The following is a 27,303-nucleotide window of genomic DNA, read 5'->3' on the forward strand; positions in this document are numbered from 1 at the left end:
AAACCCCCATTAAGAGGCCTGGACGAATCAAAACTATGGCACAGAAGAAGAGCACTCCGATCACTCCTACCACATCCAGATGGAGCAAAGTTGCAATCCCTTCCAAGAAGAGGAAAGAAATTTCCTCATCCGATTCTGATGATGATGTCGAACTAGATGTCTCGACATCAAAGAGGGCCAAGAAATCTGGGAGAAAGGTGCCTGGAAATGTTCCTGATGCACCATTGGACAACATCTCTTTCCACTCCATTGGCAATGTTGAAAAGTGGAAATATGTGTATCAACGCAGACTTGCGGTTGAAAGAGAACTGGGAAGAGATGCCTTGGATTGCAAGGAGACCATGGACCTCATTAAGGCTGCTGGACTACTGAAGACAGTCACCAAATTGGGAGACTGTTATGAAGGCCTAGTCAGGGAATTCATTGTCAACATTCCCTCTGACATAACAAACAGAAAGAGTGATGAGTATCAAAAGGTGTTTGTCAGAGGAAAGTGTGTTAGATTCTCCCCTGCTGTGATCAACAAATATCTGGGCAGACCTACTGATGGAGTGATAGATATTGCTGTTTCTGAGCATCAAATTGCCAAGGAAATCACTGCCAAACAAGTCCAGCATTGGCCAAAGAAAGGGAAGCTTTCAGCAGGGAAGCTAAGTGTGAAGTATGCAATCTTGCATAGGATTGGCGCTGCAAACTGGGTACCCACCAATCATACTTCCACTGTTGCCACAGGTTTGGGTAAATTTCTGTATGCTGTTGGAACCAAGTCCAAATTTAATTTTGGAAACTATATTTTTGATCAAACTGTTAAGCATTCAGAATCTTTTGCTGTCAAATTACCCATTGCCTTCCCTACTGTATTGTGTGGCATTATGTTGAGTCAACACCCCAATATTTTAAACTACACTGACTCTGTGATGAAGAGAGAATCTCCTCTATCCCTGCACTACAAACTGTTTGAGGGGACACATGTCCCAGACATTGTCTCGACATCAGGGAAAGCTGCTGCTTCAGGTGCTGTGTCCAAGGATGCCTTGATAGCTGAACTCAAGGACACATGCAAGGTGCTGGAAGCAACCATCAAAGCCACCACAGAGAAGAAGATGGAGCTAGAACGGCTGATCAAAAGGCTCTCAGAAAGTGGCATTGATGATGGTGAAGCAGCCGAGGAAGAAGAAGAAGCTGAGCAAGAAGAAGAAGCTGCTGAGGAAGAGGAAGATGCAGCAGAAGAGACAGAATCAGATGATGATGATTCTGAAGCCACCCCATGATCATCAGACCTTTATGTTTTTACTTTTACTAGTTATAGGGGCATGTCCCTTTGAACAATTAATTACTATGGGTCTGTAATATTTGCACCTTAAGTTCATGCATTCTACTTTTGTCAAATTCTGTCTAAAAAGGGGGAGTAATAGTATTATGCTTGCTATTATGCATGATTTTGAGCAGTAGGATACTATGTATGCAATAGTCGTATTATGCATGATTGATACGATGTATGGCAGTAGGAAACGATGTATGCATGATTCATGATTTTGAGGGGGAGTTGTATGAATATGATTTTGAGGGGGAGACTGCTGCTGCTGAGGATGACTGATGTAAGCTACTAGAAGCTGATAGAAGATGCTGCAGTAAGAGCATGAAGACAGGGGGAGCAGAAAGCGGATGTCACATGAGATGTCTTGACATCCTGGAAAAGACTAGTAGCTGATAGAAGATGCTGCAGTAAGCATGAAGACAGGGGGAGCAGAAGCAGAAAGCTGATGTCACGTGAGATGTCTTGACATCCTGGAGAAGACTTGTAGATTTGCAACTTGAAGAATTTCCGCTGTGCTTGATTACTCTGATAATGAAAGTTGCTGATCCCACTTGCATAACTGCTCGTACCTGCTCAGGAAGTGTCTAAGTATGTTTTAGACAAAATTTGCCAAAGGGGGAGATTGTTAGTGCTTAGCTCTACGGAGCTTTAAAAGATTGGCTAAGATTTTGTTAAAACATAAGCACTTAGACAATGAAGGAAAGCTGGAGTTGCTGCACATGATGTCCAACGTTATGTCAAGGAATAAGATCGGGCTGCACAAGGCACAAGGCAAGATAAAATGTCAAATGAAGAATTGAAGTTGCAGGATCCACAATGTCGGATACAATGTCCTGACATCCTGCCCGAAAATACTGGAGTTGCTGCACAATGCATAAGTCAAGATAAAATGTCAAGTGAAGCATTGAAGCTGCAGGATCCACGATGTCGGATACGATGTCCTGACATCTTGCCCGAAAATACTGGACACATAAATCTGTTATATCTTTAACAGATTATAGTGCAGTTAGCAAGAGATTAGAAGATCTATCTTTAGGAACGAATTGAAAGATAATTAAAGTTCGAATTTCAAAGTAGAAGAGTTCGTTCAGGGATTAAAGATTAAAGATTAAAGATTCAAACTAAAAGATCAAACGTTATCTTTTAGTTCTTTAACTGCAGATTTTCAGGAAAGTGATAGATCTCATCCAGCATCAAGAAGTTGCAGCCCAGAAACGCACACTGCTATATAATCATGAAGGCTGCACGAGTTCTGCACCAAGCCCGGGATTGAAGAGTTATTTTGTGAGTTTTGGGACTTGAGTGTTTTGTGAGCCACCTTGATGGTACCCTAACATCAAGTGTTGGACCTGAGTGTGTAGAGTTGATCTCTTGTGTGTAGAGTTGATCTCTTTTGTGTAGGGTTGATCCCTTTTGTTCAGAGTTGATCTCTGGTGTGTCTTTGATTTAATTGTAAACACGGGAGAGTGTTTGAGAGGGAGTGAGCGGGGTTTCTCATATCTAAGAGTGGCTCTTAGGTAGAGATCGCACGGGTAGTGGTTAGGTGAGAAGGTTGTAAACAGGGGCTGTTAGACCTTGAACTAACACTATTTTAGTGGATTTCCTCCCTGGCTTGGTAGCCCCCAGATGTAGGTGAGGTTGCACCGAACTGGGTTAACAATCCTCTTGTGTTATTTACTTGTTTAATCTGTTCATACGGACACATATAATCTGCATGTTCTGAAGAGTGATGTCGTGACATCCTGTACGACATATGTCCCCAGTATCAGAATTTCAATAATATTTATACCTATATGTTGTCTTATTTTTCTCTATTAGTTAGGAATGTGATAACTCACTCCCTCTGTTATTTGTGTTTGGATCCTGTGATGATCTTGAACTTTGTGTTCGGGGGAGTAGATGACTAGGTGAATTGTTTTGAGCCGAAATAATTTATTAATTATTTGAACAAGTTTTATTATGGTGTTAGAAAAGTAAATGTGAGTCTTTTATTGTTTTGAAAGGCTTGTATTTAAATGTATTTTAAAACTTTTAATTAAATTGATCTCTTATTTCTTATATATATATATATATATATATATATATATATATATATATATATGCCAGGGTAGAGGGTGTCACAATCACCTTTTGAGCATTGGCTTTGTAAAAAGCTTATATGAATCCACTCTTTATGTGAAATGTAAGGGAAACAATTTTCTCATAATTTCCTTCTATGTTGATGATCTTTTAGTGACCAGAGACAATACAAGAAATGATGCAGGCTTTTGAAATGACAAATCTTGGTCTTATGACATATTTCTTGGAATTGAGATTAAACAAAGTGAGAATGATGTGTTCATCTGCCAAAAAAATATGCAAAGGAAATATTGAAGAAATTTCATATGGAAGAGTGTAAAACAGTCAGCACACCAATGAATCAAAAAGAGAAGTTGAGCAAGGAAGATGGTGCTGATAAAGTTGATGAAGGATATTATAGAAGCTTGATTGGATGTCTAATGTATCTTACTACACCAAGGCCAAACATTCTATTTTCCACAAGTCTCCTCTCTTGATTTATGCATTGCGCTAGTGAAATGCATTTAAGAGCAGCAAAAAGAATATTTGAGGTATATTAGAGCCACTGTTGATTATGGTGTCAAATTGAGAAGTGTCAAGAATTCAAGTTATACGGGTTCTCTGACAGTGATTGGGCTGTATCCATTGATGACATGAAAAACACTACTGTTGATTATGGTGTCAAACTAAGAAGTGTCAAGAATTCAAGTTATACGGGTTCTCTGACAATGATTGGGTTGTATCCATTGATGACATGAAAAGCACTTCGGGATATTGTTTCAGCCTAGGTTCAAAAGTTTTCTCATGGTGCACAAAGAAGCAGGAGATTATAGCACAATCCACTATAGAAGCTGAATTCATAGTAGAAACAGTAGTTGTAAATCAAGTTTTGTGGTTAAAAAGGTTTCATGTGATTTACATATACTACAGAATCATATGACAAAAATTTTCATTGACAACCAAGCAGTAATTGCAATTTCAAAGGATCCATTGTGTCATGGGAAGACTAAAAATTTTAACATCAAGCTCTACTTCTTAAGAGAGATACAACAAAATGGAGAAGTGATTTTGGTTTATTGCAAGTCAGAAGATCAATTGGCAGATTTGTTTACAAAGCCACTTCCTGTTAGCAAGTTTGAGCTCTTAAGACAAAAGATTGGAGTTTGCAGATCCTAAAGCAAGGAGGAGTGTTAATTATCTGCTTTTGGACTGCATTATGTACCTCTTTTATTGTTATCTTCTATTGTTTTAGTTTTTGTTTTAGTCAATAAGTGGTTCCTACACTTTAGGAGCAAGTTAGGTTGTTATCCACAGATTGCTAAAATCTTGGGTAACGTTTTCTAACACTTTTGTTTTAGTCAATAAGTGGTTCCTACTCTCCTTATTTATTCCAATTAAATTCTTTTTTTTTTTGTGATTGACCTGAGTGAAGAAAATAATACAAAATAAAAATTTGTTAAGATTGATTTTTATTAAATCTCATGCAAGAATAAGAACATCATCACATGGCATCCTCTATGCTCCTATAGATTATATACAATGTTGATAACAATGCACGATGAGGGCCTTTTGATTTGACATCTCTGTGAATGCACGACGAGGGAGTTATTTATGTTTGTTATGTAATTGATAACTAAGGCAAGTCATTATTGGCTAATATGTACTAGGAAGATCTAAACTACTGCTTTCTAATTATTATTTTTTATCCAGATTCCTTGGTACTCCTTTTTTTCCATTCCATGATTGGAAAGTCATGTTCATACACATAAGAGATATCTGTCATCATTGATCCTGAAACCGTTATCCTTTTTGGATTCATCTCCACCCTAAACCATGCGTATCAACTTGACCATGATTGGCTTCTTAATGCTTTGGCTCAAAATGTTTCTTCCTTCCTGTTCCATTTGAATGAGTCTGGGAAACATTGGCAGACAGATAAAGGGAAACAGATGAATATGCAGGAGGTATGAAATATTGGAAATCTTTTGAGGGTCTGAGAGAAAGTACTCACTGAAAACACTGTTTTGCTCAAGAAAGCTATATTGAATTGTCCTCTCTTTTTCAGCTGTAGAAAATACTTCCACTACTAGAAAAAATGCTTCTACAACGGTCAAATAGGGGATACAACGACATTTTTCGACCGTTGTAGAATGTGACGTCGTTGAAGCTTAAAAATTTCAACGACGAGTCCCAAAACACCGTCTTTGAAAGTGAACAACTTTCAAAGATGTTGTTGAGGTAAGCACCGTCTTAGAAAGCTGACGTTCAAAGACGATACTTACGTCAACAACGTCTTAGAATGCTTACTTTCAAAGACAGTGCTGATATAAGCATCATCCTTGAATTAAATATTATTTTTAATTATTTATATTTTTTCTGGTTGATATCCCATCAGAAAAAATATAAATAATTAAAAATAATATATATTAGCATGATTGTAATTAATATTAATGGTAAAATTTATCTAATAAATAAATATTTAAATGATATATTAAATAAAAATAAGAGGTTTATGTATTATTTATATTTAATCTATCATTTAAATATTAATTATTAAATTAAATTTTAATATTAATTACAATAGATTAAGAAAATAAATTTTACCATTAATTACAACAGATTAAGAAAATTGAATTCTAAAATAAATTTTTAAAAAAATTACAACAGATTAAGATAATTTTAATTAGAAAGGAAAAATGCATGTGCAAATTTGAAGGTATATAAAATTGGTATACTTCTAGCAAAATAACTAGACAAAACTATTTGTGTAAATCATGAAGATTTTGATGATGTCAAGAAGAATTAAGAATTTGCTTAAGAAATGGGGAGAATGTAAATCATGCAAGCTTTGATGGTGTTGAGAAGAAATCACATGTTTGTCATCATCAAAAAGGGGGAGAATGTGAATGTATGTATACATGATTTTGATGATGTCAAAGAAGAATCTAACAAGGCTGCTTCAAATGATAAGCATTTGCTTCAAGAATGATTCAAGATTGCTTCAACAAACAAAGCCTTGTTTCAAGATTCACTAAAGACCAAGCCTTGCCTTAAAACAAAGTGCTTTCGAGACAAGCAAGGCTCTGGTAATCGATTACCAGGAAGTGTAAACGATTACCAGAAGACAGGGTTGAGAAATAGCTATTGAAAAATGTTTTGAATTTGAATTTTCAACATGTAATCGATTACCATATGTCTGTAATCGATTACCAGCAACGGGACTTTGGAAATTCAAATTCAAAAGTCATAACCCTTCAAATTATAATTGTGTAATCGATTACACAAACATTGTAATCGATTACCAGTGGAAAGTTTTTAGAAAATCTGCCAACAGTCACATCTTTTCATTAGATTTGTGAATGGCCATCAAAAGCCTATAAATAGGTGACTTGGGCACGAATTTTATGAGAGAGTTTTGATTGATCAAAATGTTTTATCCTCTCAAAAGATTGAGAGAGTTTTGCTTGGCAAAAATGTCTTATCCTCTCAAAAGACAATGAGAGAGATTCCAAAAGAACTTCGTTGTCAAATGCTCTCTCAAAAGAAATCCTTGACCAAACACTTGCAAAATCTATAAGGATTCTTACATGATCTTCATTGTAGTATTCTTCTCTTGAAGAGAGAATTCTTCTTCCATTCTTCTTATTCAATGAGATTGGTTAAGAGACTGTGAGTCTCTTGTTGTAAAGCATCTGAACACAAGGGATGGGTTGTCCCTGTGTGGTTCAGACTTTGCAAAAGGAATTTACAAAGATAGTGGAAATCTCAAGTGGGTTGCTTGAGTACTAGACGTAGGCACGGGAAGTGGCCGAACCAGTATAAAATTGTGTTTGCATTCTCTCTTCCCTTATCTTATTTATTTTGTTGCAATCAGTTGTGTCTTGCACGTTTAAAGAACATTGTTAAATTGATTGTTGTTGCTTCTTCTACATTCTAAGCCTATCCCTCTTAAGATTATTGAGACCACAAGGTCCAACAAGTGGTATCAAAGAGGGATTCTTGTATAAAGTTTAAAAACTTCAAGAATAGATATGGGCTCATCCAAATTTCCATTTTCTGAGGAAAATTCTATCAATAGGCTTTTATGTTCAATGGTGAGGGTTATCATTATTGGAAAACCCGAATGCAGATCTTTATAGAAGCCATAGATCTAAAGATATGGGAAGCCATTGAATTTGATTCATTTATTCCTACAGTGGTAGAGAGAAATGCAACTACATAAAAAAAACTAGAGAAGAAAGAAGATGATGATGAAAGAAGAAAGAAGAAAGATCCTCTTTAGCCCCAAAATGCTGAGTGCGATCAACTTGGGCACATGAGATTCAATTGTCCTGTGCTTAAAAGAAGAATGGAAAAATCCGACAAGATGAATTTCAAAGAGAAGAAAGAAAAGAAAGGATATATCACTTGGGAAGATAATGTCATAAATTATTCAAGTGATTCAGAGAAGAAAATCAAAAGTCTGAGTATCATGATGAAAGACTATGAAAATGGAGAAGAGCAAAGTCGATACATTGATAGCAATTTCTCCAAACACATGGCATGCATCAAAGTTTATTCATATTTCTCTCCAAGATAAATGAATATGTGATTTATGGAGACAGCAAACGAAGGCCACATTTCTCCCCAAGAAAAGTGAATATGCGATATATGGAGACAACAAACAAAGGCCACTTGATCAACAACCCCAACAAGTAATATCAAATGATACCAACAGGTAAGAAAGTGATATGAAGAAAATGATTGAGAAACTAAAAGTAACTAAGTAACTAGCTTTTGAAAATAATAATGTAATGAACATAACATACAATTCGCAAATGTTCTACTTGAGTTGACATGTGCCGCTCAATCTGTTGAGTAACCTTTTTCAACAAGCAAGCCACACGCTGAACAACAAAGATAATAGACAGTGTTTGTGAAATTGTTTGTGGCACATTCAATGGTGGTGCAAACCAATTGCATCGATTATATACATGTAGGCTAATGAATGAGTTTATGGACATATGTAACACCAACATAGGAATATAAGAATATAAGGCATATAAACATGCATGATATATATATATATATATATATATATATATATATATATATATATATATATATATATAAGTTTAACAAACCACTGACATACCTTCCTCCTTTCGTGTTAATTTTTGTTCAATCAACTGACAATCAAGAAACAATTAAAACAATTAGAAGGAAGCAACAAAAAATATAAACTATTAAAAACATATATATTACAAATGTATGCATGGAACTTGTAACATCCCATTTTTTGTAAACTAATTTAAAAATAATTATTATTTATAAATAAATAGAGTTTTAAAAAAATGATCATGTTTTTATAAATAAATAAATAATGAGAAATAATGGTTTGAAAAAAAAAAGATATTTGATTTATTCATTTGATAGGGAATAAAATAGAGTTTTTTTTATAAAATATTAAAAAATAAATAAATAGAATAATAATAAGTTGTGTGTACCCTAGGTATCAATAGCGATGTTAGGTCAGTTTTAGACTGACGATGCTCTTATTTCCCTTATTTTCGTTTTCCCTCTTCTCCTCTCCTTTTCCTTTTTTCCCTTTTTGCCTCGTGCCGCCACACGACTACCGCCTCATGGCTGCGCGTGGACCAGGAGGAGCTCGCGTTCATCTGCAAGCCGCATAAGGTGCAGGCGAGGAGGGTGATGCTGGAGGAGGTGGAGAGCTTTGGATATTGGATTGGGAAAAGGGAATAGGAGAGAAGAAAGAAGAGGAACGGATGCGAAATTTGTTTGTGAAATATGAACGGACGCGAAATTTGTTTGTGAAATATGAACGGACGCGAAATTTGTTTTTTTTTTTAAATTATTCAAAGATGGTCATTATAATAAGACCGTCTTTGTATCACCATATTTTTAAGACAGTCTTAGTATACCCGTCTTTATTTCAGCCTGCTTGTTTATTAAAGACGGTTATTCTAATAACCGTTGTTGTTAACTTTGTGAAAATTACAATAATGCCACTGCTATTATTTCTACGACGTGTTGCATTTAACCATCATAAGTGCGGTGTCGTAAAATGGCATTATTGTAGTAGTGTTCAACAGAATTGGCAAGGGAAACATTGTATACAAGAATGCTCATGGTGTGGAACAACATGTTGAGAATAAATTTGTATGCCCACGAAAAGTCATCATTAGGGGTGGGAATAGGCCAGGCCGGCCTACAGGGGCCTACGACCTGGCCTACATAAAGCCTGGTCTGGACTAGCCTATTTAATTAAAAGGTTAGGCTCAGACTTTTTTTAGAAGTCTTACAAGCCTGATAAGCCGGCCTATATATATGTATATATACTTATATTATCTTTTGGGTACCAATATATACTTAATTTTTTTTTTTGAAACTAGCAAACTTTGATTACACATTACTGCTCCATAACTTCCATTCCTATAATCAAGTAAGACTTTAATTACAATTTAGGTGTGAGTCATGTGTCCCTTTATATTCCTCATTATTTTTATAGGCTTTCTTATCCCTGTTAACGTTTCCTTTTCCTTTAACTTTCCTATTACGTTCCTATTCAGAGCAAGGGAATATTAAAGGTTTAATGTGAAGAAGGCATTTAAAAAGGCTATCAGGCCAGGCTAGACTTATAAAAAGGCCAGGCCGAAAATAAAATCTTTTGATAGGCTATAGGTCAGACTTAGGCCTCAAAAATTCATCGTAGGCTAGGCTCAGACCTTTTAAAGCCTGGTTTGACCTGGCCTATTCCCACCCCTAGTCATCATGTAATCAATTCTAATTTTAATAATAAAGTATTATTTTATTTTCATTGTTAGATTTCACTATCTGATTAAATGGTCCATTTGATAATGTCCTTGATTAAAATTAAAGACTTGTTATTATAATAGAGAAACAAGTTTATTCTAATTTTAATCTAAACCGCTCTTGATCATAGAATTATTGTAAATAGGATATCAATAATTCAAATAGATTAATATGTACGTGATAGTATTTATTAGATACATATTAATGGATCTCATTTATTAATTTGCGTATATAGATGAGTCACATGTTGATGTGATCATTGAACTGACTCAATTGAAATTTTCTAATGGTTAAAATTTACCATAAATTATCAATAGAAAATTCTCAAGAAGAGGTATAATAGCTTTCTTTGACCTGAGATTGTCATAGTAATTAACAGGTTATTTGTTGTATTTTGATTCCGGACACCTAATGCTTTAGAGCACTTGTTGAATGGATATTGGATATGATTAAATACCTGTAGAATTAATTATTAATCAAGAAGGAATCCATCAACTCTTGATAATGAGTTTGAGCTCTATAAATAAAATTATATCCTGGTCAAGAAAATTAAATGAAAGAATAAATGAGTTTCTTAAGTCATTATGAGTTAACTCAAAAGGGTTTGACAGTAATATCATACTCTAGAGTTAACCCAGAGCTGTAAAGATGGAAGAAATTATTACACTACTCTTCTAATAGTTCTTGAAAGTAAAATGCTACTTCATGTTATCTGGACGTTAAGGAGTGTTGCTATACGCCTACCTTGATTAGTATATTAATTTGATTAATATATTACTGGCTTAGTATTGAACCTACGGGGTCACACACAAACGAGTGTTCTAATCTCTATTAAAGAAATTATTTTAATATTTGATGATTAATTAAATTAGAGAATTTAATATGATCAAATGATTAATTGATTTCAAAAAGGTGGAATATTATTATATTTTTACTAGTATTGAAAATATAAATAATATGAAAGATTTGGTGAAAGAAGAGAAACAAACATGTATGATTTTGTATTTGAAATTTGGATTGAAAAGGCGGCTAGATACAAGCTTGACTTGGTCAATTATTATTTCAATTTTAATTGCTAAATGGTTAACAATAAAAGATAACAAGAAATAATATAGCTTAAAAAAGGATACACTTAGAGTGCTATAAACAGAGCCTTAGGCTTCACGTTGAAATGATCCAAATATTACTTCTCTATTCTTATTTTTTCACTTGTCAAAGTTGTTGACGAATAAAACTCGGTGTGGATACACTTAGAGTCTTCACACTATTGAAGAATTTTTATGCTTCAAGAGCTCATCAATGTGTGTTTTTTGAACACCTTTTGTCCTACACAACGATGTGCCTCTACATAGTGGAGTTCTTCCTCCTTTCTTGTATGGTAAGGGTACACACAACAATTGGCAGATTCATGAGGCCATGTCATCTGAGTTCAGATTTGTGTTTGATGCTAGTTTGACCATCACAAGTTTTTATCTGAATGATGAAGATGATTTAAGTCCTACACATGGGAATTCAAGTGCTGTACATGTTGAAAATAGAAGTTGGGAGTACATTGGCAATTCCCACATAGGGGCAAACTATGGCTCATTCTTCTATAGTGAAGCTAATTTCTCTAGCCTGGTTCAACTGTTTAAGTGTCAGAAACAATACGTTATGGTAGACACCAAGAAAAACATTGTTTATCCAATTGGACACCAAGGTTCAATGAACTTGATGAAGGAAAAGGTTTTTCCATCTTGGTTAAAGGAAAATACAGTGTATTGCATTGATCGTATGAAATCACAGACCAAATCATTAGATTGCTTGGTGAAGGTTCGGAGGAAAATTCCACCAACCCTGGAGCTTCCATTCTCCTTAGAATAACTCCTGTCTATCACTGCAGACAAAACTAAAACAGTTATACTTACCATTGCTGGATATAGTTACAAGGATATGCTCATGAGTTGGGTTTGCAGATTGCAAAAACTATCCATTGAAAATTTTATTGTGTATGCCCTTGATAAGGAAACTTATCAATTCTCCATCTTGCAGGTATGTGCTATACTTCTCTTCCACAATATTATTTGTGGAAGTACTCATTTACTTATAATTAATAGTGTTTTCTTAACAACAGCAGCAAATTCTTATTAAGAGTGTTCTTTACAAGCTTCCAAATAATTTCGCTAACTCTCTAAAACTCTTCTAGAGGAAAGTGAGATCCATACATTTTCATTGTTTTGGACTTGCATACATTAGGCATGTTTAGTCTAACATACTAAGTGAAGTTTATGAAGAAATATAAGAAACGAATCTATCATAATATTGTTAATGCGTGTTCATTAGTTCTTTGTTTTGATTCCGTCATCACCTAAGTGTTATCATATTATCTGAATTCAATTTACCGCTTTCTGTTCTGGTAGGGAATTCCCGTTTTCACAGATCCAATAGCTCCAAGTAACGTCAGTTTTGATGACTGCCACTTTGGCACAAAGTGCTTCCAAAGGGTAACAAAGGTGAAGTCAAGAATTGTTCTGAAGATTCTCAAGCTAGGTTACAATGTACTTCTCAGTGATGTTGATGTATACTGGTTCAAAAACCCAGTTCCCTTGCTTCACTCTTTTGGTCCTGCTGTCCTTGCTGTACAGTCTGATGAATACCAAAAACAAGATGCTTATTTCACACCTGAAATTCATGTTTTTTCCAAACTAGAAGCATAATACATGTGATAATATGGCTTGAGGACGAACAATGTATAAACCTATCTGCTTAACCTATAGCAAAATTTCTATTCTTTCATTTATTTTGCATTTGAACAAAAAGTGTTTAAGTAACAAGTGCATAAAAAAGTCTTACATTGGATAAGAATGAGAATATTGAGTAACATATAAGTGCAAATGACGCACAAACTTAATGTCTTAAAATGTTAGGTTGGACAAAGATTGTCCCAGCTTCAAATCTATTGTCATTTGTGCAGGACCAATAAACCTACCTAGACGCTTAAACTCCAGCTTCTATTATGCTCATTCTAACATTCAAACAATTGCTGCCATATAGAAAGTGGTAAGACAGGCAGAAACTTCAGGCTTATGAGGGAATGGAGGATCCAACCGTGTTGGTGACAACAAATGTATGGAACCTGAAACAAACCTGACGGTACATTTCTTAGCTAGAGACCTTTTCCCAAACGGTGCTTACCAAGAGCTGCGGCGGGAAAAAAATGTCAAAGAAGCAGGTTTGAAGAAGGGTAGTTACATCATCCACAACAACTGGATCAGTGGGAGGCTCAAGAAACTTGAGCGTCAAGTCTTGTCTGGTTTATGGGAGTATGATCCTGCCACAACTATGTGCCTGAGGTGCAGGCATGGTACGGTATCAAACAGTGGTGTTAATTTTGAGGAAAGAGTTGATTCCTTCTTATCCATTCTATGAACTTCTTTTGTCCTCACTTGAATAAAAGCCATTGGTTTCCCTTTGTTTTCACATGCACCAACTTCGTATTCATCGCCGCCTTAGAGAAAGCCGGCCTTAGGAAACTGAGAAGCATCTATGCGGACTCTCTTTAAATTGTTTTGCTATGGCAAACGCTCTTCCTCTACCCATTTTTAGCTTCTAAAAGAGATGGTGAAACATTCAGAGTGCATAACAACTTTGAGGTGCAGGCTATGCTGAAACGTGTGGTTCACTCCTTAGGCCTGGTAGAGCATAGAGAGAGAGGTTCCAGAAGGCAAAACCATCTGAAAGGACACGAGCCACCGTCGGAATTGAACTCGCAATCAAAGGACTTTGATGTGCGGGTAACTCATGCAGGTGGACATCAGGAAGTGTATCGACATGCAGTTCCTGCGTCCCAGTTGATGAGAAAGTATCCAGGGATGTGTGTTGCGCGGCCAGAAGTGTTCAAAGTTCCTCATCAATCAGTGTTGTGGCATGAAGAGATTCTGGTGCCAGGTCACAGGTATATCCTAATCTCGTTTAGACATGTCGAGAAGCTGAAACGTAAACTTTTAGAGGAAGAGAAGAATAAAGAGGCTAATGGGGTGGTGCTGGAGACAAAGACCAGGTCTCCTAGTGGACACAAGGACAAAGTGAAAGTGCCGAATGGTGTAGCAGGCCATGAGACACTGGAGACAAAGATCACAAATGGACTGAGTCACAAAGAGAATGAGAAAATGAAAGAGACAAATGGAGTTTCAGGCCAAGGTGTGTTGGAAACAAGATTAACTGTGTCTCCCAAAGACAAAGTGAACACTGAAGAGACGGTGGATACAAACATGGAAGGTTCTCTAGGTGAGGGAGGTGTAGAGGAATCTTTTTCCTCTGCAAGGGACTTCTATGTCCCTAAGGAGAAGTCCACAAGTACAACCACAAGACCTCCAAGAAGAAAAGGAATAAAAGGGAAGAAGCCTTTTGAGGCACCTCTTCCAAAGCAAAGACTATATAATAGAGGTTTGGGATGGCAACCCAGCCTCCCATCTGTGAAGGAACTCTCTCCATGATTTTGTACTGGGTTTTCCTTTGTATAACTCTTGTTCTGCTATGGAACTTGAGTGCCATCAAATTGCTGATTTTTCTTCATGGATATAATAGATAGCTGTTACATCATATTAATAAAATCAAAACATTATTCCCACTTCATTAATAATACTGTTTACTTGTGCATAAGGAACTTTGGCATATATATTAGATGCAGTGACAACAACAATGCCTAACCCTACTGGGTGAGGTAGGGTCGCTCATGAATTACATAACACCATCCGTCTATGTTTCTTATTTGCCAGTCCCAAGCTTGGGTTAAGGAGGAAAGCCAATGTAAAACTCGTCATTATAGCAAACATTAGACAGAAGAATAAAAAATAAAAAATTTGTAATGGATCACATGCTGCAATAACTTCTCACAGATCTGACAACACAAATGAAATTGAGAGTTATTCTCGTTACATAGAATTCAGATGTCTCCATGGCATTTCATTTATTTATTTTATTAAATTCATACTTTCATATTACCTTGAGACATTTTTCCTTCTAATCTAGGCTCTGTTAATCGGATGTATTGCTCTTATACGTTTTTCACATTATATTGTTCCACAAAATTGGTCTAGATATTAAGAAACCTTATTGAATAAACAGGTCTAGCCATTAAGAAACCTTGAATCTCACAGCTCTATATAGAAGAATGTTTCAACAAGTGGATATTAATGAGGCAAAAAGGTTAAATGAATCTGTTAAGTACAGACGTTGGGTTTTTACCAATATTATCGCTGAATTTGTAACCTTTAAACATCATAAGGATTGCTAAGTTTTTCAACTTAGCTAGATAAAAAAAAAAAAAAAAAGTAAAAGGTCTAAAAATGCTGGAGCTGACAAATTCTCCCACTCGTTTCCTTTCTTATTAAGTTCCAATTCGAGATTAAATTAACATGAGCAATCACAGGATTGACATCCGAACATAAAGATTCATCCCTTGCCAACTGAGTTAAGAGACTTCTACCCAAGATACCTGTGATGCCATACCTACCCTCTTCTCTCCAATTTGTACCACAGAAAGCAATCCTTTGAAAGATGGTGCTAGTAACTTGAACTAATCCCATATATAAGCTTTCATGTCTTGGAATAGACCCTCATAAAATATAGGACAAAATCTTAGTCAAGATCCATGTGTAGAGGACTGATAGAGTAGCTCCAACTGGAATAGTAACCACCCATGAAGCCACAATCTCCTTCACAGTTTCTGATCTAACACTGTTAAGTCCTCTTGCAAATCCAACGCCCATTACTGCACCGACTAGAGTGTGGGTTGCAGAGATGGGTAGTCCCAGCTTTGAAGCAAACAGAACCACAGAGGCAGCAGCAAACTCAGCTGCAAATCCTCTAGTTGGTGTAAGTTCTGTTATCTTCTTTCCTATTGTAGCTATCACTCTATAACCCCACATCATTAGCCCTGCAACGATGCCAAATCCTCCCCAAGCAAGAACATCAGTTGGAATCACAATCTCAGTTCCTGCGGCACCACCTTGAAGAATAGCTAGCGCACCCGCCAATGGACCTATGGCATTGGAGACATCGTTTCCGCCATGAGCAAATGACATGAAACATGCTGAGAGGACCTGCATGTACCCAAAGACTCCATAAACTATTTCCAGTTGAGCACCCTTTGGGCCTGCAACATCATCGAGGAATCCTATATTGTGGTGGTGGACAGAGTCTTCTTTTGGCTCAGGCTCTGGTGTATTTGACTTGACAAGAAGATGTCCAAGCTGTTTTCTGATGATTCTGTCTACCAGAAAAGCACCAACAGTTCCACAGGCTAAAGCTTGGGCCAGAGCTAAAGGGAAATTCTTGCTAAGAGGGAAGGCAACAAATGAAATCCCAGTTACACCCAGAAATACAGCAATTGGTGCTGCAGCAGCTGCTGCTAGGCCGGGGTTAGGTGCACTGTACACAAACTGGATGCGGGGAAAAGACATGAGCAGGAAGTTAACATATTATCCTGTTGACAATTTCAAATTTTGAAAATATTTAAATACTACTTGCAATTTAGCGTTTTTTTTGTTTTTGGTCCTTGCAAAATTATTTTTGTTTTTAGTATTTGCAAATTATGATTGTTTTGTTTTTAGTCCTTAAAACACTTCAAATAACACTTTGAACAGTGAAAAAAGTGTTATCTAAGCGCTATGAAGACAAAAAAAAAATTATTTGCAAAGACTAAAAACAAATAATAATTTTACAAGAACAAAAAACAAAAAAGAAAATACTAAATTGTAAGGACTAAACCTTCTTGAAAATGACAATTTCCACATGGCCTTCAAGCCAAAAAATTCACTAAATCATTCGAGTTTAATTTTGATGTACTCCTTATATAAACAAGTTTTACATTATTCCAATTATGCATTGCCATATCCTTCAATTAGTTTGACAGCTCATGTCATTAAACTCATTAAATGATGAGGTATCACATCATTGGATAATAGTAAAACTTTATAAATTAAAATCGAATAATTTTGGACTGAAAAAGCCTTTCTTTAGTATTTTGATTACTTTTCCTAGATTGCCTTTGTAACCAAATGAAAAAATGTTAGAACCCAGCAGACAACATGTTGGATTAAAGAGCTTACCCTTCGGATGCATTTATAGACAAGAAATGACACAGCTGCTCCCATTAGTGGTGAGACAACCCACGAAGAGATCACCCTGGCCAGTGAACCCCAGAAAACAGCTCCGGCACCTCCATAAGCTAGACCAAACCCCACCATTGCTCCCACTATACAATGTGTAGTAGATACTGGCCAACCATAATATGATGCAAACTGCATAGTGGCAAACAATAATTAGATGTTGAATCAAATTGGATTGTTTGAATGCATAAATAAAGCATAATTCTTTTCTTATCTCTTGAACAAAAGTATAAAATATAAATTCAATAACCCAGCCAAGATAGTAAAATATATATTGCTTTGAATAAGCAATTAGCATCTAACGCCAGTTGCTGCAATGTCTAATCTGTAAGGGAAAAAGGCATGCCTTTGCTAATACAATTTTGAGTTCAATCTTTCCATTTTCATCAATCATTCAAAAAGATCAAGTTATTGTATGCAAATATCAAGGAAATTAAACATGGTAACCAAAAGAAAAAATATCATGGAAAATAGTTTCCAAAACATAGTTACATAATTCTTTCAATAACCTTGTATACCGCATGCCAAATTCACTGTACCACATACTGCATATCGGGTTCTCTTTAAAGAAAATCTCATAATAAAATGTAAAAAGTGATGAACCACGTACTTGTACACATATCACGTACCTGATAACTATGTTGAAAAGTATACATTCATTAATTTTAATGATGATTCATTTTATCCTTGTATTTTCCAAGTACAGGAACACAGCCTAAGATACGTTGAAGGGGAAAAGAATATATTCTAAGCAGCAGCTACCTACTTGTATGGAAAAAAATTGTGTGCATATAAGAAGAGTAATGATACACAAACTATTCTTCATTTTAAATACTCTATCAACACCTTTCATTTCTCTTTATCTCTTTTTATCACATCATAAATCCTATCACACTTATATTTTTTTCTTTTTTTTTCCTCTCTCTAGGTGTTGAATAACACGTCAGTGTCTACCAAACATCTTCCATATAAGAACCTGTTTGTTAGAAAATCTGATAAATAAATGATGATATCATTTTTGTCTTGAAATATTTTAGAGTATCCTGCTCCATTTACAACGTCTTTTGCATCCGTTTTTCTCTCTTTCAACATGATATCAGAGCGGTACTATCCTCCGTGACTTGTCTGGTCACTGTTCTGCATAAGGTTCCCAAAAATTTGGAACTCCTATTAGTCACCTCTTCTGTTGTGTTTCTTCTTTCCAGAGTGAATGTTACCACTTCTTGCTGCTGTGTCATGACTTTTCTGGCGCAATTCCTTCCTTGTCCAGTTTGCCACTTTGATCTGTCGCCTGCTGCCCGCTTTTTCGGCAAAAATCTCCGGCAGCCAGAGACTTTTCCAGCAACCTTTCTAGTGAGTGGTGACACACCTTGTGCTCGCCTCCTTTCAAGTACTGTCCTATTGAGTTTTTTCCATTTTGTATCTGATCATAGCATCGCCAGACATCTGGTTCTCCTGCTTCGGTGTTTGTCAGGCAATTCTTTTCTCACTAATGGATTACATCAGTGGCTTCTATTCCAACAGACGATTATTTTGGTGGTGACTCTTTTCTCACAAATGAATCATATTGGTGGTGTCTTATTTTTCACTAACAATCATTCCAATAGTGACTCTTTTCCCACCGATGAATCATATTTGTGGTTACGTCTTTTTCCCGTCGACAATCATTCCGATGGTGAATTATGTCGGTTATGACTCACACTAGTTCAACTCTGTGTCCCAAATGTTGTTGTCAGACTTAGTTTCAAGTTTAAATATTTTGGGTCTCTAATAACATTGATCTTTTTGAACCTTCCAAATATGATTTTTGAACCCATCGACCTCGCATTGCTTGATTGTTTGCCAATAAATTTCTCTCATGTCGATGGTCATTCCAGCTATCTGGCTAAGCTATCTTTCTAGCAATTCTCTCTTAACTTCTCCGGCATCCCTGAGTTGCCTCTCCAACTATTGTTCTTGGTGAAGCGTTTTCTAATTATTTTTATTCGTGGGAAATGAATTATTTTATCGTAACAAGCTGAAAGCTTAAGCTTGAGGTAGAGTGTTAGAAAATATGATGATCGTTTTTATATCTTTTTTAGAATATTTTTAGAGTATCCTAGATGATCTTTAAGGATTTTCTTTTCTTTTATATTTTATGATTTGTTTCGTTATTAAATTAGAATCTTTGTAATTATAGCCTTATAGGTCTGTTGTGTCATTGCAGTAAAAAAAAGGTATGTTAATAGGAATATTATCTCCTATATTTAGTGCATTAGTTCTATGTAAAACGGACTCTGTCGTGTTGTCAAGACTCAAGAGTCAAGACACAATCACAATTTCAACATCTTTTGCACATGTTTTCTCCCAACACTCATTAACCGCCACTGCCAAATTTAGCGAGGTAACTATCCAATGAGCAAACATAATATTCTTTCTAATTCTATTCCCCTAACTTCAACCCACATTCCTATAGAGAATTCTCTCAATAACAGTCATCTTGAAATGCCGTAGGTATCATTCCACCATCCCAAAGCCAGATTAAGATCTTTTTGAAGTGTTAATTGAAATTGTTTTTTTATTCCAAAAATTTAATTTTGATAACTGTCAACCGTATAAAAATCACCCTAGCCAGGTATAACGTTAAACGTTTCAAAAGTAATCATTATAAAAGACAATACATGACAATCTACTATTAAATCACCTTATAAAAAACCTTTACACGTAATGTATTCTAAAGCAAATTATAGTAACATCCCTGAACTTATATCAAACTACACATAATCTCATACTTTTTTTTTTTATTATTTTTCTACACTAATCCCTTTTAAGCTCGAAAACATTACACTTATACTCCCTTACATGTTTGAAAACAGTATACTAACATCCCCTCAAATCTTACATCAGTACCGCCACAAGGGAGATGAATGTAATGGTTAAAAAAGAAGGAGATGCATGTGCAATTACAAGAAATCTCCAGTGCAGTTACAAGAAACCTAAAGATGTGTTGCTATAAATATAATTTGCTTACATTCTAATTCCAGTTAAATTCCTATTCTAATTTCAAGGTTTTAAATTGTGATCTACAACCGCATTCTGCATTTGTCTGCAATTTCGATAACAGCAATGAAAAACCTCACTAATCTCTCAATCTAAAACTGTACGAGTTATAATATTGACTTAGTCATAGAAGGGAAAAAGGGGAGGAGAGTTCGCTAGTTGAAATCTCTATCACTAACAAATAACAAAAACAACTAATAAACTAATAACAAGCCGATAAAAAAAAAAAAAAAAACATTAACTTCACTTTACCTGTAACCAAGTACCAGCAGCGGCAAGAGACGAGAGCAACCCGGCGAAGAGCAAAGAATCCTTTCCATTGAACACGTTGGCGACGAGAATCCCCTTCTGCATCGTGCTGGTCACGTGCGTCCCCATCATCAGCGCCCCGGAGAATTCGAGCACCGCGGCGGTCAGCACGGCCTGCCGGAGCGTGAGGGCGCCGGACCCCACGGAGGTCCCCATGGCATTTGCCACGTCATTCGCCCCAATGTTCCACGCCATGTAGAACCCGAACAGCAGCGTCGCATAAGAGAGCACCTTCGTCTTCAGAGCCATGCCTTGCCCCAAAGAAGTCATGAACAGCGGAAAAGTGAGAACCGCCAATGCCATGCATATCGATATGGCAGAGGCCGTCCGAGACGATATGTTGAAGGCCTTCGCAATTCCTCCCAATTCATCGTTGTTCGGTGGTGACTCTGCTCCCTCCTTCTGATTCTCTTCTTCTCCCTCCGCGAAAGATGATAGCGTGGCCAAAGGGTGAGAGAGTTTGATGTTTCTGAGCCTTAGAATGTTTAAAGGATAAGGCTTTGCTGTTGTTGTTGTTGTTATTGGTGGGGATAAGGGAAAAGGTTTCACTTGGTGGGAATGAGAGTGAGAGTGTCTAAGGAAGAAAGGGGAAGTGGGTTTGGAGTTGTGAAGGAAAGGGGTGTGTTTAGTTGAAGAGAAGCGACAAGAGGGATTCATGTTAGTAAAATAATTATTAAGCAATGAAGAGTGATGTGTAAAAAGGTGTGTGTATGGGTATGGTTTTGGAATCTGTGTGGGATTATTCAGGTAGATTCTTCTTGGGCATGGAGAAGAAGTGAAGGTGGTTGTTGTTGTTGAAGTAGTGGTGGAGAAGGAAGGAGGAGGAGGAGGAGGGGAATGTGGAAGAGAGCATTGTGATGTGAGAGTGTGCGTTTTTGGATGCTTGCTTTGGTTTGTTGGTTGTTGATGGAAATGAGTGGTGATTGGAGAGTCTCCGCGTTCTCACCAAATATATATCCAGAGCAACAAATATCAGTCAGAAATATTATGGTTCAAAATGGGAAATGAGAAATGAAATTCGGACACACCATTATCCGGACTGAAACCACAGAGTATGACATGGGGTGTCTGTGCGGGTGACACGTGTACAGATTGGCTTGCTCTTTTTGTTCCGTGTTTCTTTCCTTTTATTGCCTATTTGTTTATTATTCCATTCCATTTCAACTTTTTTTAGGGGAGGTTGTTTTAAAGAATAATAATATTACATTTTGAAGAATAGCATTCTTAAGAATATCATGGGTATAATATCATATTCTTAGAAATATTATATTTGAGAATACTATTTTTATAAACTTGTTTTTGTCAATATTTAGTAATTTTTGAAAAAAAATTAAAATATATTCAATTAAAAACTGGATGAAAATGTAAACAATTAAAGTAAGAATAAGGTATATTTTTAAATAATTTCTATTTTCTTGGAAATGTAAGATATTTACTCATTATCATGGGAATAAGGATAAAGTATATAGTACTTGAGGAATCAATAGTACTTGGATTTTTTTTTCTTCAAAAGTTTATACTAAATATAAAGATGATATATTTCTAAATTCATTTTTTAATAATAAATTTTGATATCTTAAAACAAAGATAATAATAATTTATTTAATAGGTGTAGTTTAATTGACAACACATGCTGAGTTTATAGGGAAGGATTGCGTTTGATTCTGAAAAAATATATTTTTAGAGAAGGGCAATGAGTTTTAATGTGACTAAGTCTGAATTGATGATTAGTCTCATAATCGATCTAAATTATTGAAGTTTATAAAAATATCTTGGGGTCTTACCGAAAAGTCAAAGGTTTTAATTATAGAGATTAAAAAAATATAATCATTGTTCTATTTCATTACTTTGAAGAATTATTTAAATTGACTCTAACAGAGTTACTTAAATTAAGGATTTTTTTTGCTCTCATTTGAGTTAATTAAGCTTATGGGGTAGGTAGCTTAAGTACTATAACATCCCATTTTTTGCAAAATAAATTAAATTTTTTTTATTTAAAAATAAATAGAGTTTTAGAAAAATGATGAGGTTTTTATAATTAAATATATAAGGAGAAATAAATTTATTAATTAAAATAATGGTTTAAAGGAAAATAAAAAGGATATTTTTATTTATTCATTTGGTAGAAAATAAAATAGAATTTGTTTTTATAAAATAATAAAAATAAAGAAAAATAGAGTAAATAATAGGCTGGAATTACCCAAGCTATGACGATGCATCTATGCGCTTTCTCTTTCTCTTGATTTCGTTTTCTCATCTTCCTCTCCCAAAATCCTCTCTTTTCCCACATGCACTTAAACCTGTCTCGGTAAAATGACGATCCCAAACTCGTTAACCGTTGGATCGTTGTGAAATTTTATAAGCAAGTTCGTAACTTATTTTCAAACACTTTCACCGTTCAATTTTTGAAACAATGTCTAAGGTGAGAGAAATTCTCTTTGCAACGATGTAGCTTTCTCTTTTCTCGTAGAGACCCAAAACCTGTCCTAGTAAAACTACGATCTTGAACTCGTCATCCGTTGGATCATCATGAAATTTAAACACCATGGTCGCTATTCACTTTCTCACAGCTTCACCATTGGGATTTGAAAAATAATGTTTGTAGAGAGAGAAACATGTCTCGCACGAATACAATAAAAATGGAGGCTTCAATCTCTTCTCTTTCACTCCAACGCTTGGAAATCATAACAGAGCAACCAGATGAAAAGCTTGAGAAATGTTAGGGAACCACTAGAGATGTTGTTATCGCTGCCGGAATATAATGTGAGCCCACTTAGAGGTAAGGGATGAGTTTATCGCAATTGGGGTTATAATGAATATGTGTAGAGATCCTTAGAGGAATAAATTGAGATTTATTTTGGAATGTTTGTTAAATTATAATTTTCCTTTATGATTATAAATATGATATTGTTGTGTTTGACGAACCAATTCATATCCTAATGCGAATTGGTTGATAAACTTGAGTGCTCTTGGTGTTTCCATGTTTTTGACCTATGATTTTGATTCATTGATTTTAATATGATTGTATAGAATTGTTTGAGGGTTTTACTCCGCATGTTGTGAGAAGCATTTTGTATAAATTGTTATATTAAAATTATGAAATGGTGATTCAAATTGTGAGTAAGTGACAAATTGAACATGTGATGAATGGTGAGATACATGTATATTGAGATATTGTATGTATTGAGTTGTGAGTTATGAACTATGCAATCACACAATTGTAAGACCCTTTAAGGGTGATGAGTTTTTGCGTGACGAGTATTGTGATGAGATCCACTGTGGGAATCCAATGAGTTGAATCACTTTGAGGCGCGACGAGTTAAAATGATTTTGAAAACAATTGAGTAGTTGTGTGTATTGCATAGTTCATAGGTAAAATGTATATGGTTCATAAGGTGTGATAACATGCTACTTTAGGATTATACTATTGTGATTGAGACCGAGTGTATCTGATAAATTGAGTATGTATTGACTTGTAATATATATGTTCATTGACATGTTGTGTGCATTGAGTTGTGAGCTATGAATTGTATAATCACATGACTATAAGACCCTTTAAGGACGACGAGTTTAATCACAAGTGCGACGAGATAAGATTATTTTTTAGAACAATTGAGGAGTCATGTGTTTTGTATAATTCATAGATATAGTTTGTGGGCTAAAAATTTTTCTGGGTTAGACCTGAATCAGGAGGGAGAGACCCTAACAGACTCTTTGGAGTCTAAGCCTTGGAGGTAAATACACCCGGTTTAAGTGCTCCTTTAAGCATGTGCTGATCCCACATGGTTGGAGCATTCTCGCAAAACAACGTGACCCTGACTGGTCTTCCTATGATTTTACCTAGTGAGAGTGACCTGATTTACTAATGTGTGGTTTGTCTTGTCATGTACTCCTAAGCACCCGACAAGATTTTTCACTGACATGGTATCACATTGCATATAAGATTGAGTCTTAGTGTATATGTTGCATAACACTTGTGTATTAATCGATATTGATTGATTTAGTGATATTGTGTTTAATCTTTGAGTACATGCATGATGTGAAAATGAATAAGACGTGTTGTATTGTGATGTGATGTTACACGACAAAGTGGTGGAATGATGTGAGCTATGTTTAAGTAAGTTGTATTTCATTTATATGATATGTATATCTACATGTTGTTTCGTTTCTCTCTATTAGTTAGGAATGTGATAACTTACTCCCCATGTGTTGTTTGTGTTTGGATCCTATGATGATCTCAAACTTTGTGTTCGTGGGAGCAGATGACTAGGTGAATTGCTTTAAGGAACCTTGTGTTGAAGGATGTCGGGACACAATGCTCTAATAGGATATGACATTGGGGCATGAGTTTTTGTTTAATTGCATGATGTTTTGAGCCAAAAATGTTTCTAGCACATTTTATTTGATAATAGTGGAGTGAATGTGAACCTTTTACCCACATGAATTCTTTATGTTCATTGAATAAAATCTCATTTTATGTAATTTTGTATTTTCATGTATTTCATTTATATAAATATATATATCGGGTAGAGGGTGTCACAAGTATACTTAAGAAAAGGTAGGTTGCTTAAATTTATGTATCATCTATTGTTAATAATAAAAGAACAACCAAGCTTGCCATGTGTCGCTCTCTTACTTTTTGGCAATATTTTATTCTTTCACAGGGTTCCTTGCTCTGCTTGCATTGTTCTTCAACTTCAAATTCAAATTCACAGACAACAACTTCATTTTGAAATTCAAATTCAAATTTCAAAATTTTCAATTTGAACTCCTATACGTTTCTCTCTTTCTTTCTTTTTTTTCTTCTCTCCACAAATAGCAAATCCAACTCATTCTCTCCATTTTTGTCTCTCCCTTTCATCATTTTCTCCTCCTTCTTCTTCTTCTAAAAAAAATCTAAATCTATTTTTTGAAGAAGAGCAACGACCAAGTGCTTGCTATCAACGAGGTACAATATCATTTTTTGAAGTATATTTCCTGTTTATTAATGTCGAGGTTGCTTTATGATTTCCTTACTTAGTGTTTTTTTTATGTGTTCCAAATGGTGACTATAATGCCTATAAAGTTGTTTTAGTTTTTTTGAGAAGTGAAGCTCATGACCTTTTAGAATGTGTCATTCGGTTATGGTTATCACGATTATGCATTTTTATTCTATTAATCCTTACAATAATTGGTTTCAATTTTTTGTATTAGGAAACAAGCATAATGGCCTTCTATAATAAGGTTGGAAATGTCTTGAGGCAGAGTGTTGCTCGCAGCATAAAAGCACCTGTTTCATCCATGCTTAATTACATTCGCTGCATGTCTTCAAGCAAGCTTTTCATTGGAGGTAGTCATTGTTGTTGGAAAAATAGTTGTGGATACAAACCACACACCTGGTCGCCAGTTTTCTTATGGTTTTATTGTTTTGGACTTTGCTATTTTAGGCCTTTCATATGGAGTTGATGATCAGTCTCTTAAGGATGCATTTTCTAGCTTTGGAGATGTGGTTGATGGTAAATTCAACTTACTTTCATTGTTGTCACATGGTGTCCAATTTTAGCCACCCGTTAGCCTTACTTTACCATATGTTCTTCAGCTTCCTTTGATGTCATTATAATTTTGTCATGGTGTAACATTCCATTTTTCGTAAATAAATTAAAAAGGCTTTTTAGTAAAAATAAAAAATAAATAAAGTTTTAGAAAATGATGAGGTTTTTATAATTAAATAAATAAAGGGAAATATATGTATTAAAATAATGGTTCGAAGAAAAAAAAATATTTGATTTATTCATTTGATAAGGAATAAAATAGAGTTTGTTTTATAAACTGATAAAAATAAATAAATAAAGTAAATAATAGGTTACAAATAGAGACAGGTTAGGTCAATTTTCACATTGACAATGTCTCTTCTTTCTCTAAATTTCGTTTTCCCCTCTCCTCCTCCCAAAACCCTCTCATTTTCCCGCATACCACCAAACCTGTTTCAGAAAAAGGATGATCTCATACTTATTCACCATTGGATCGTTGTGAAATTTAAGAACCAGGTTCGGAATGCATTTCCGAACATTCTTACCGTTTGGAATTGCGAAATCATGTCGGAGCTGAGAGAAATACAATTCACTTTGTAGCCTTTTCTTTTTCAATAGAAACCCAAAACTGTCTCAGTAAAACTTTGATCCCGGATTCTTTAACCGTTGGATTGTCGTAAAAGTTTAATATGTGGTTCGTAATTCAATTCCTCACACCTTAGCCGTTGGGATTTGTAAAATAATATCCATGGAGAGAGAATACAGAATCACACAAATACATTATAAAATGGAGGCTTCAATCCTTTTTTCTCTCTGATGTTTGGGAACCATATCAGAGCAATTAGAGGAAAAAATTGAGGAATCTCAGGAACTTGCTAGAGATGCCACTATCATTGTCGGATAACACGTGAGCCCACTTAGAGGTAAGGGATGAGTTTATCGCAATTGAGGTTAGAATAAACATGTGTAGGGATCCTTAGAAAATTAAATTGAGTTTATTTTGGGATGTTTATTAAATTATAAATTTTCCTTTATTACTATAAATACATTATTAATGTCCTAATGCAAATTGGTTGATAATTTTTTTTATATCTATGATTTTGAT

At 35.3% G+C, this 27,303-nt stretch overlaps 1 protein-coding gene across 1 annotated transcript; it reads right to left on the reverse strand.

The window, feature by feature from the left end:
- Positions 1-15,310: 15,310 nt before the first annotated feature.
- On the reverse strand, positions 15,311-21,623 carry LOC114394703 (inorganic phosphate transporter 2-1, chloroplastic-like). Its single transcript, XM_028356374.1, has 3 exons — positions 20,632-21,623; positions 17,281-17,472; positions 15,311-16,611 (listed from the first exon to the last, which is right to left on the reverse strand). Exons 1-3 carry the CDS (start codon positions 21,343-21,345, stop codon positions 15,787-15,789), a joined length of 1,731 nt encoding a protein of 576 aa, XP_028212175.1. The 5' UTR covers positions 21,346-21,623; the 3' UTR covers positions 15,311-15,786.
- Between the last annotated feature and the right edge of the window lie 5,680 nt (positions 21,624-27,303).

Source organism: Glycine soja, chromosome 18 (assembly GCF_004193775.1).
Source record: "Glycine soja cultivar W05 chromosome 18, ASM419377v2, whole genome shotgun sequence".
Classification (NCBI taxonomy): Eukaryota; Viridiplantae; Streptophyta; class Magnoliopsida; order Fabales; family Fabaceae; genus Glycine; species Glycine soja.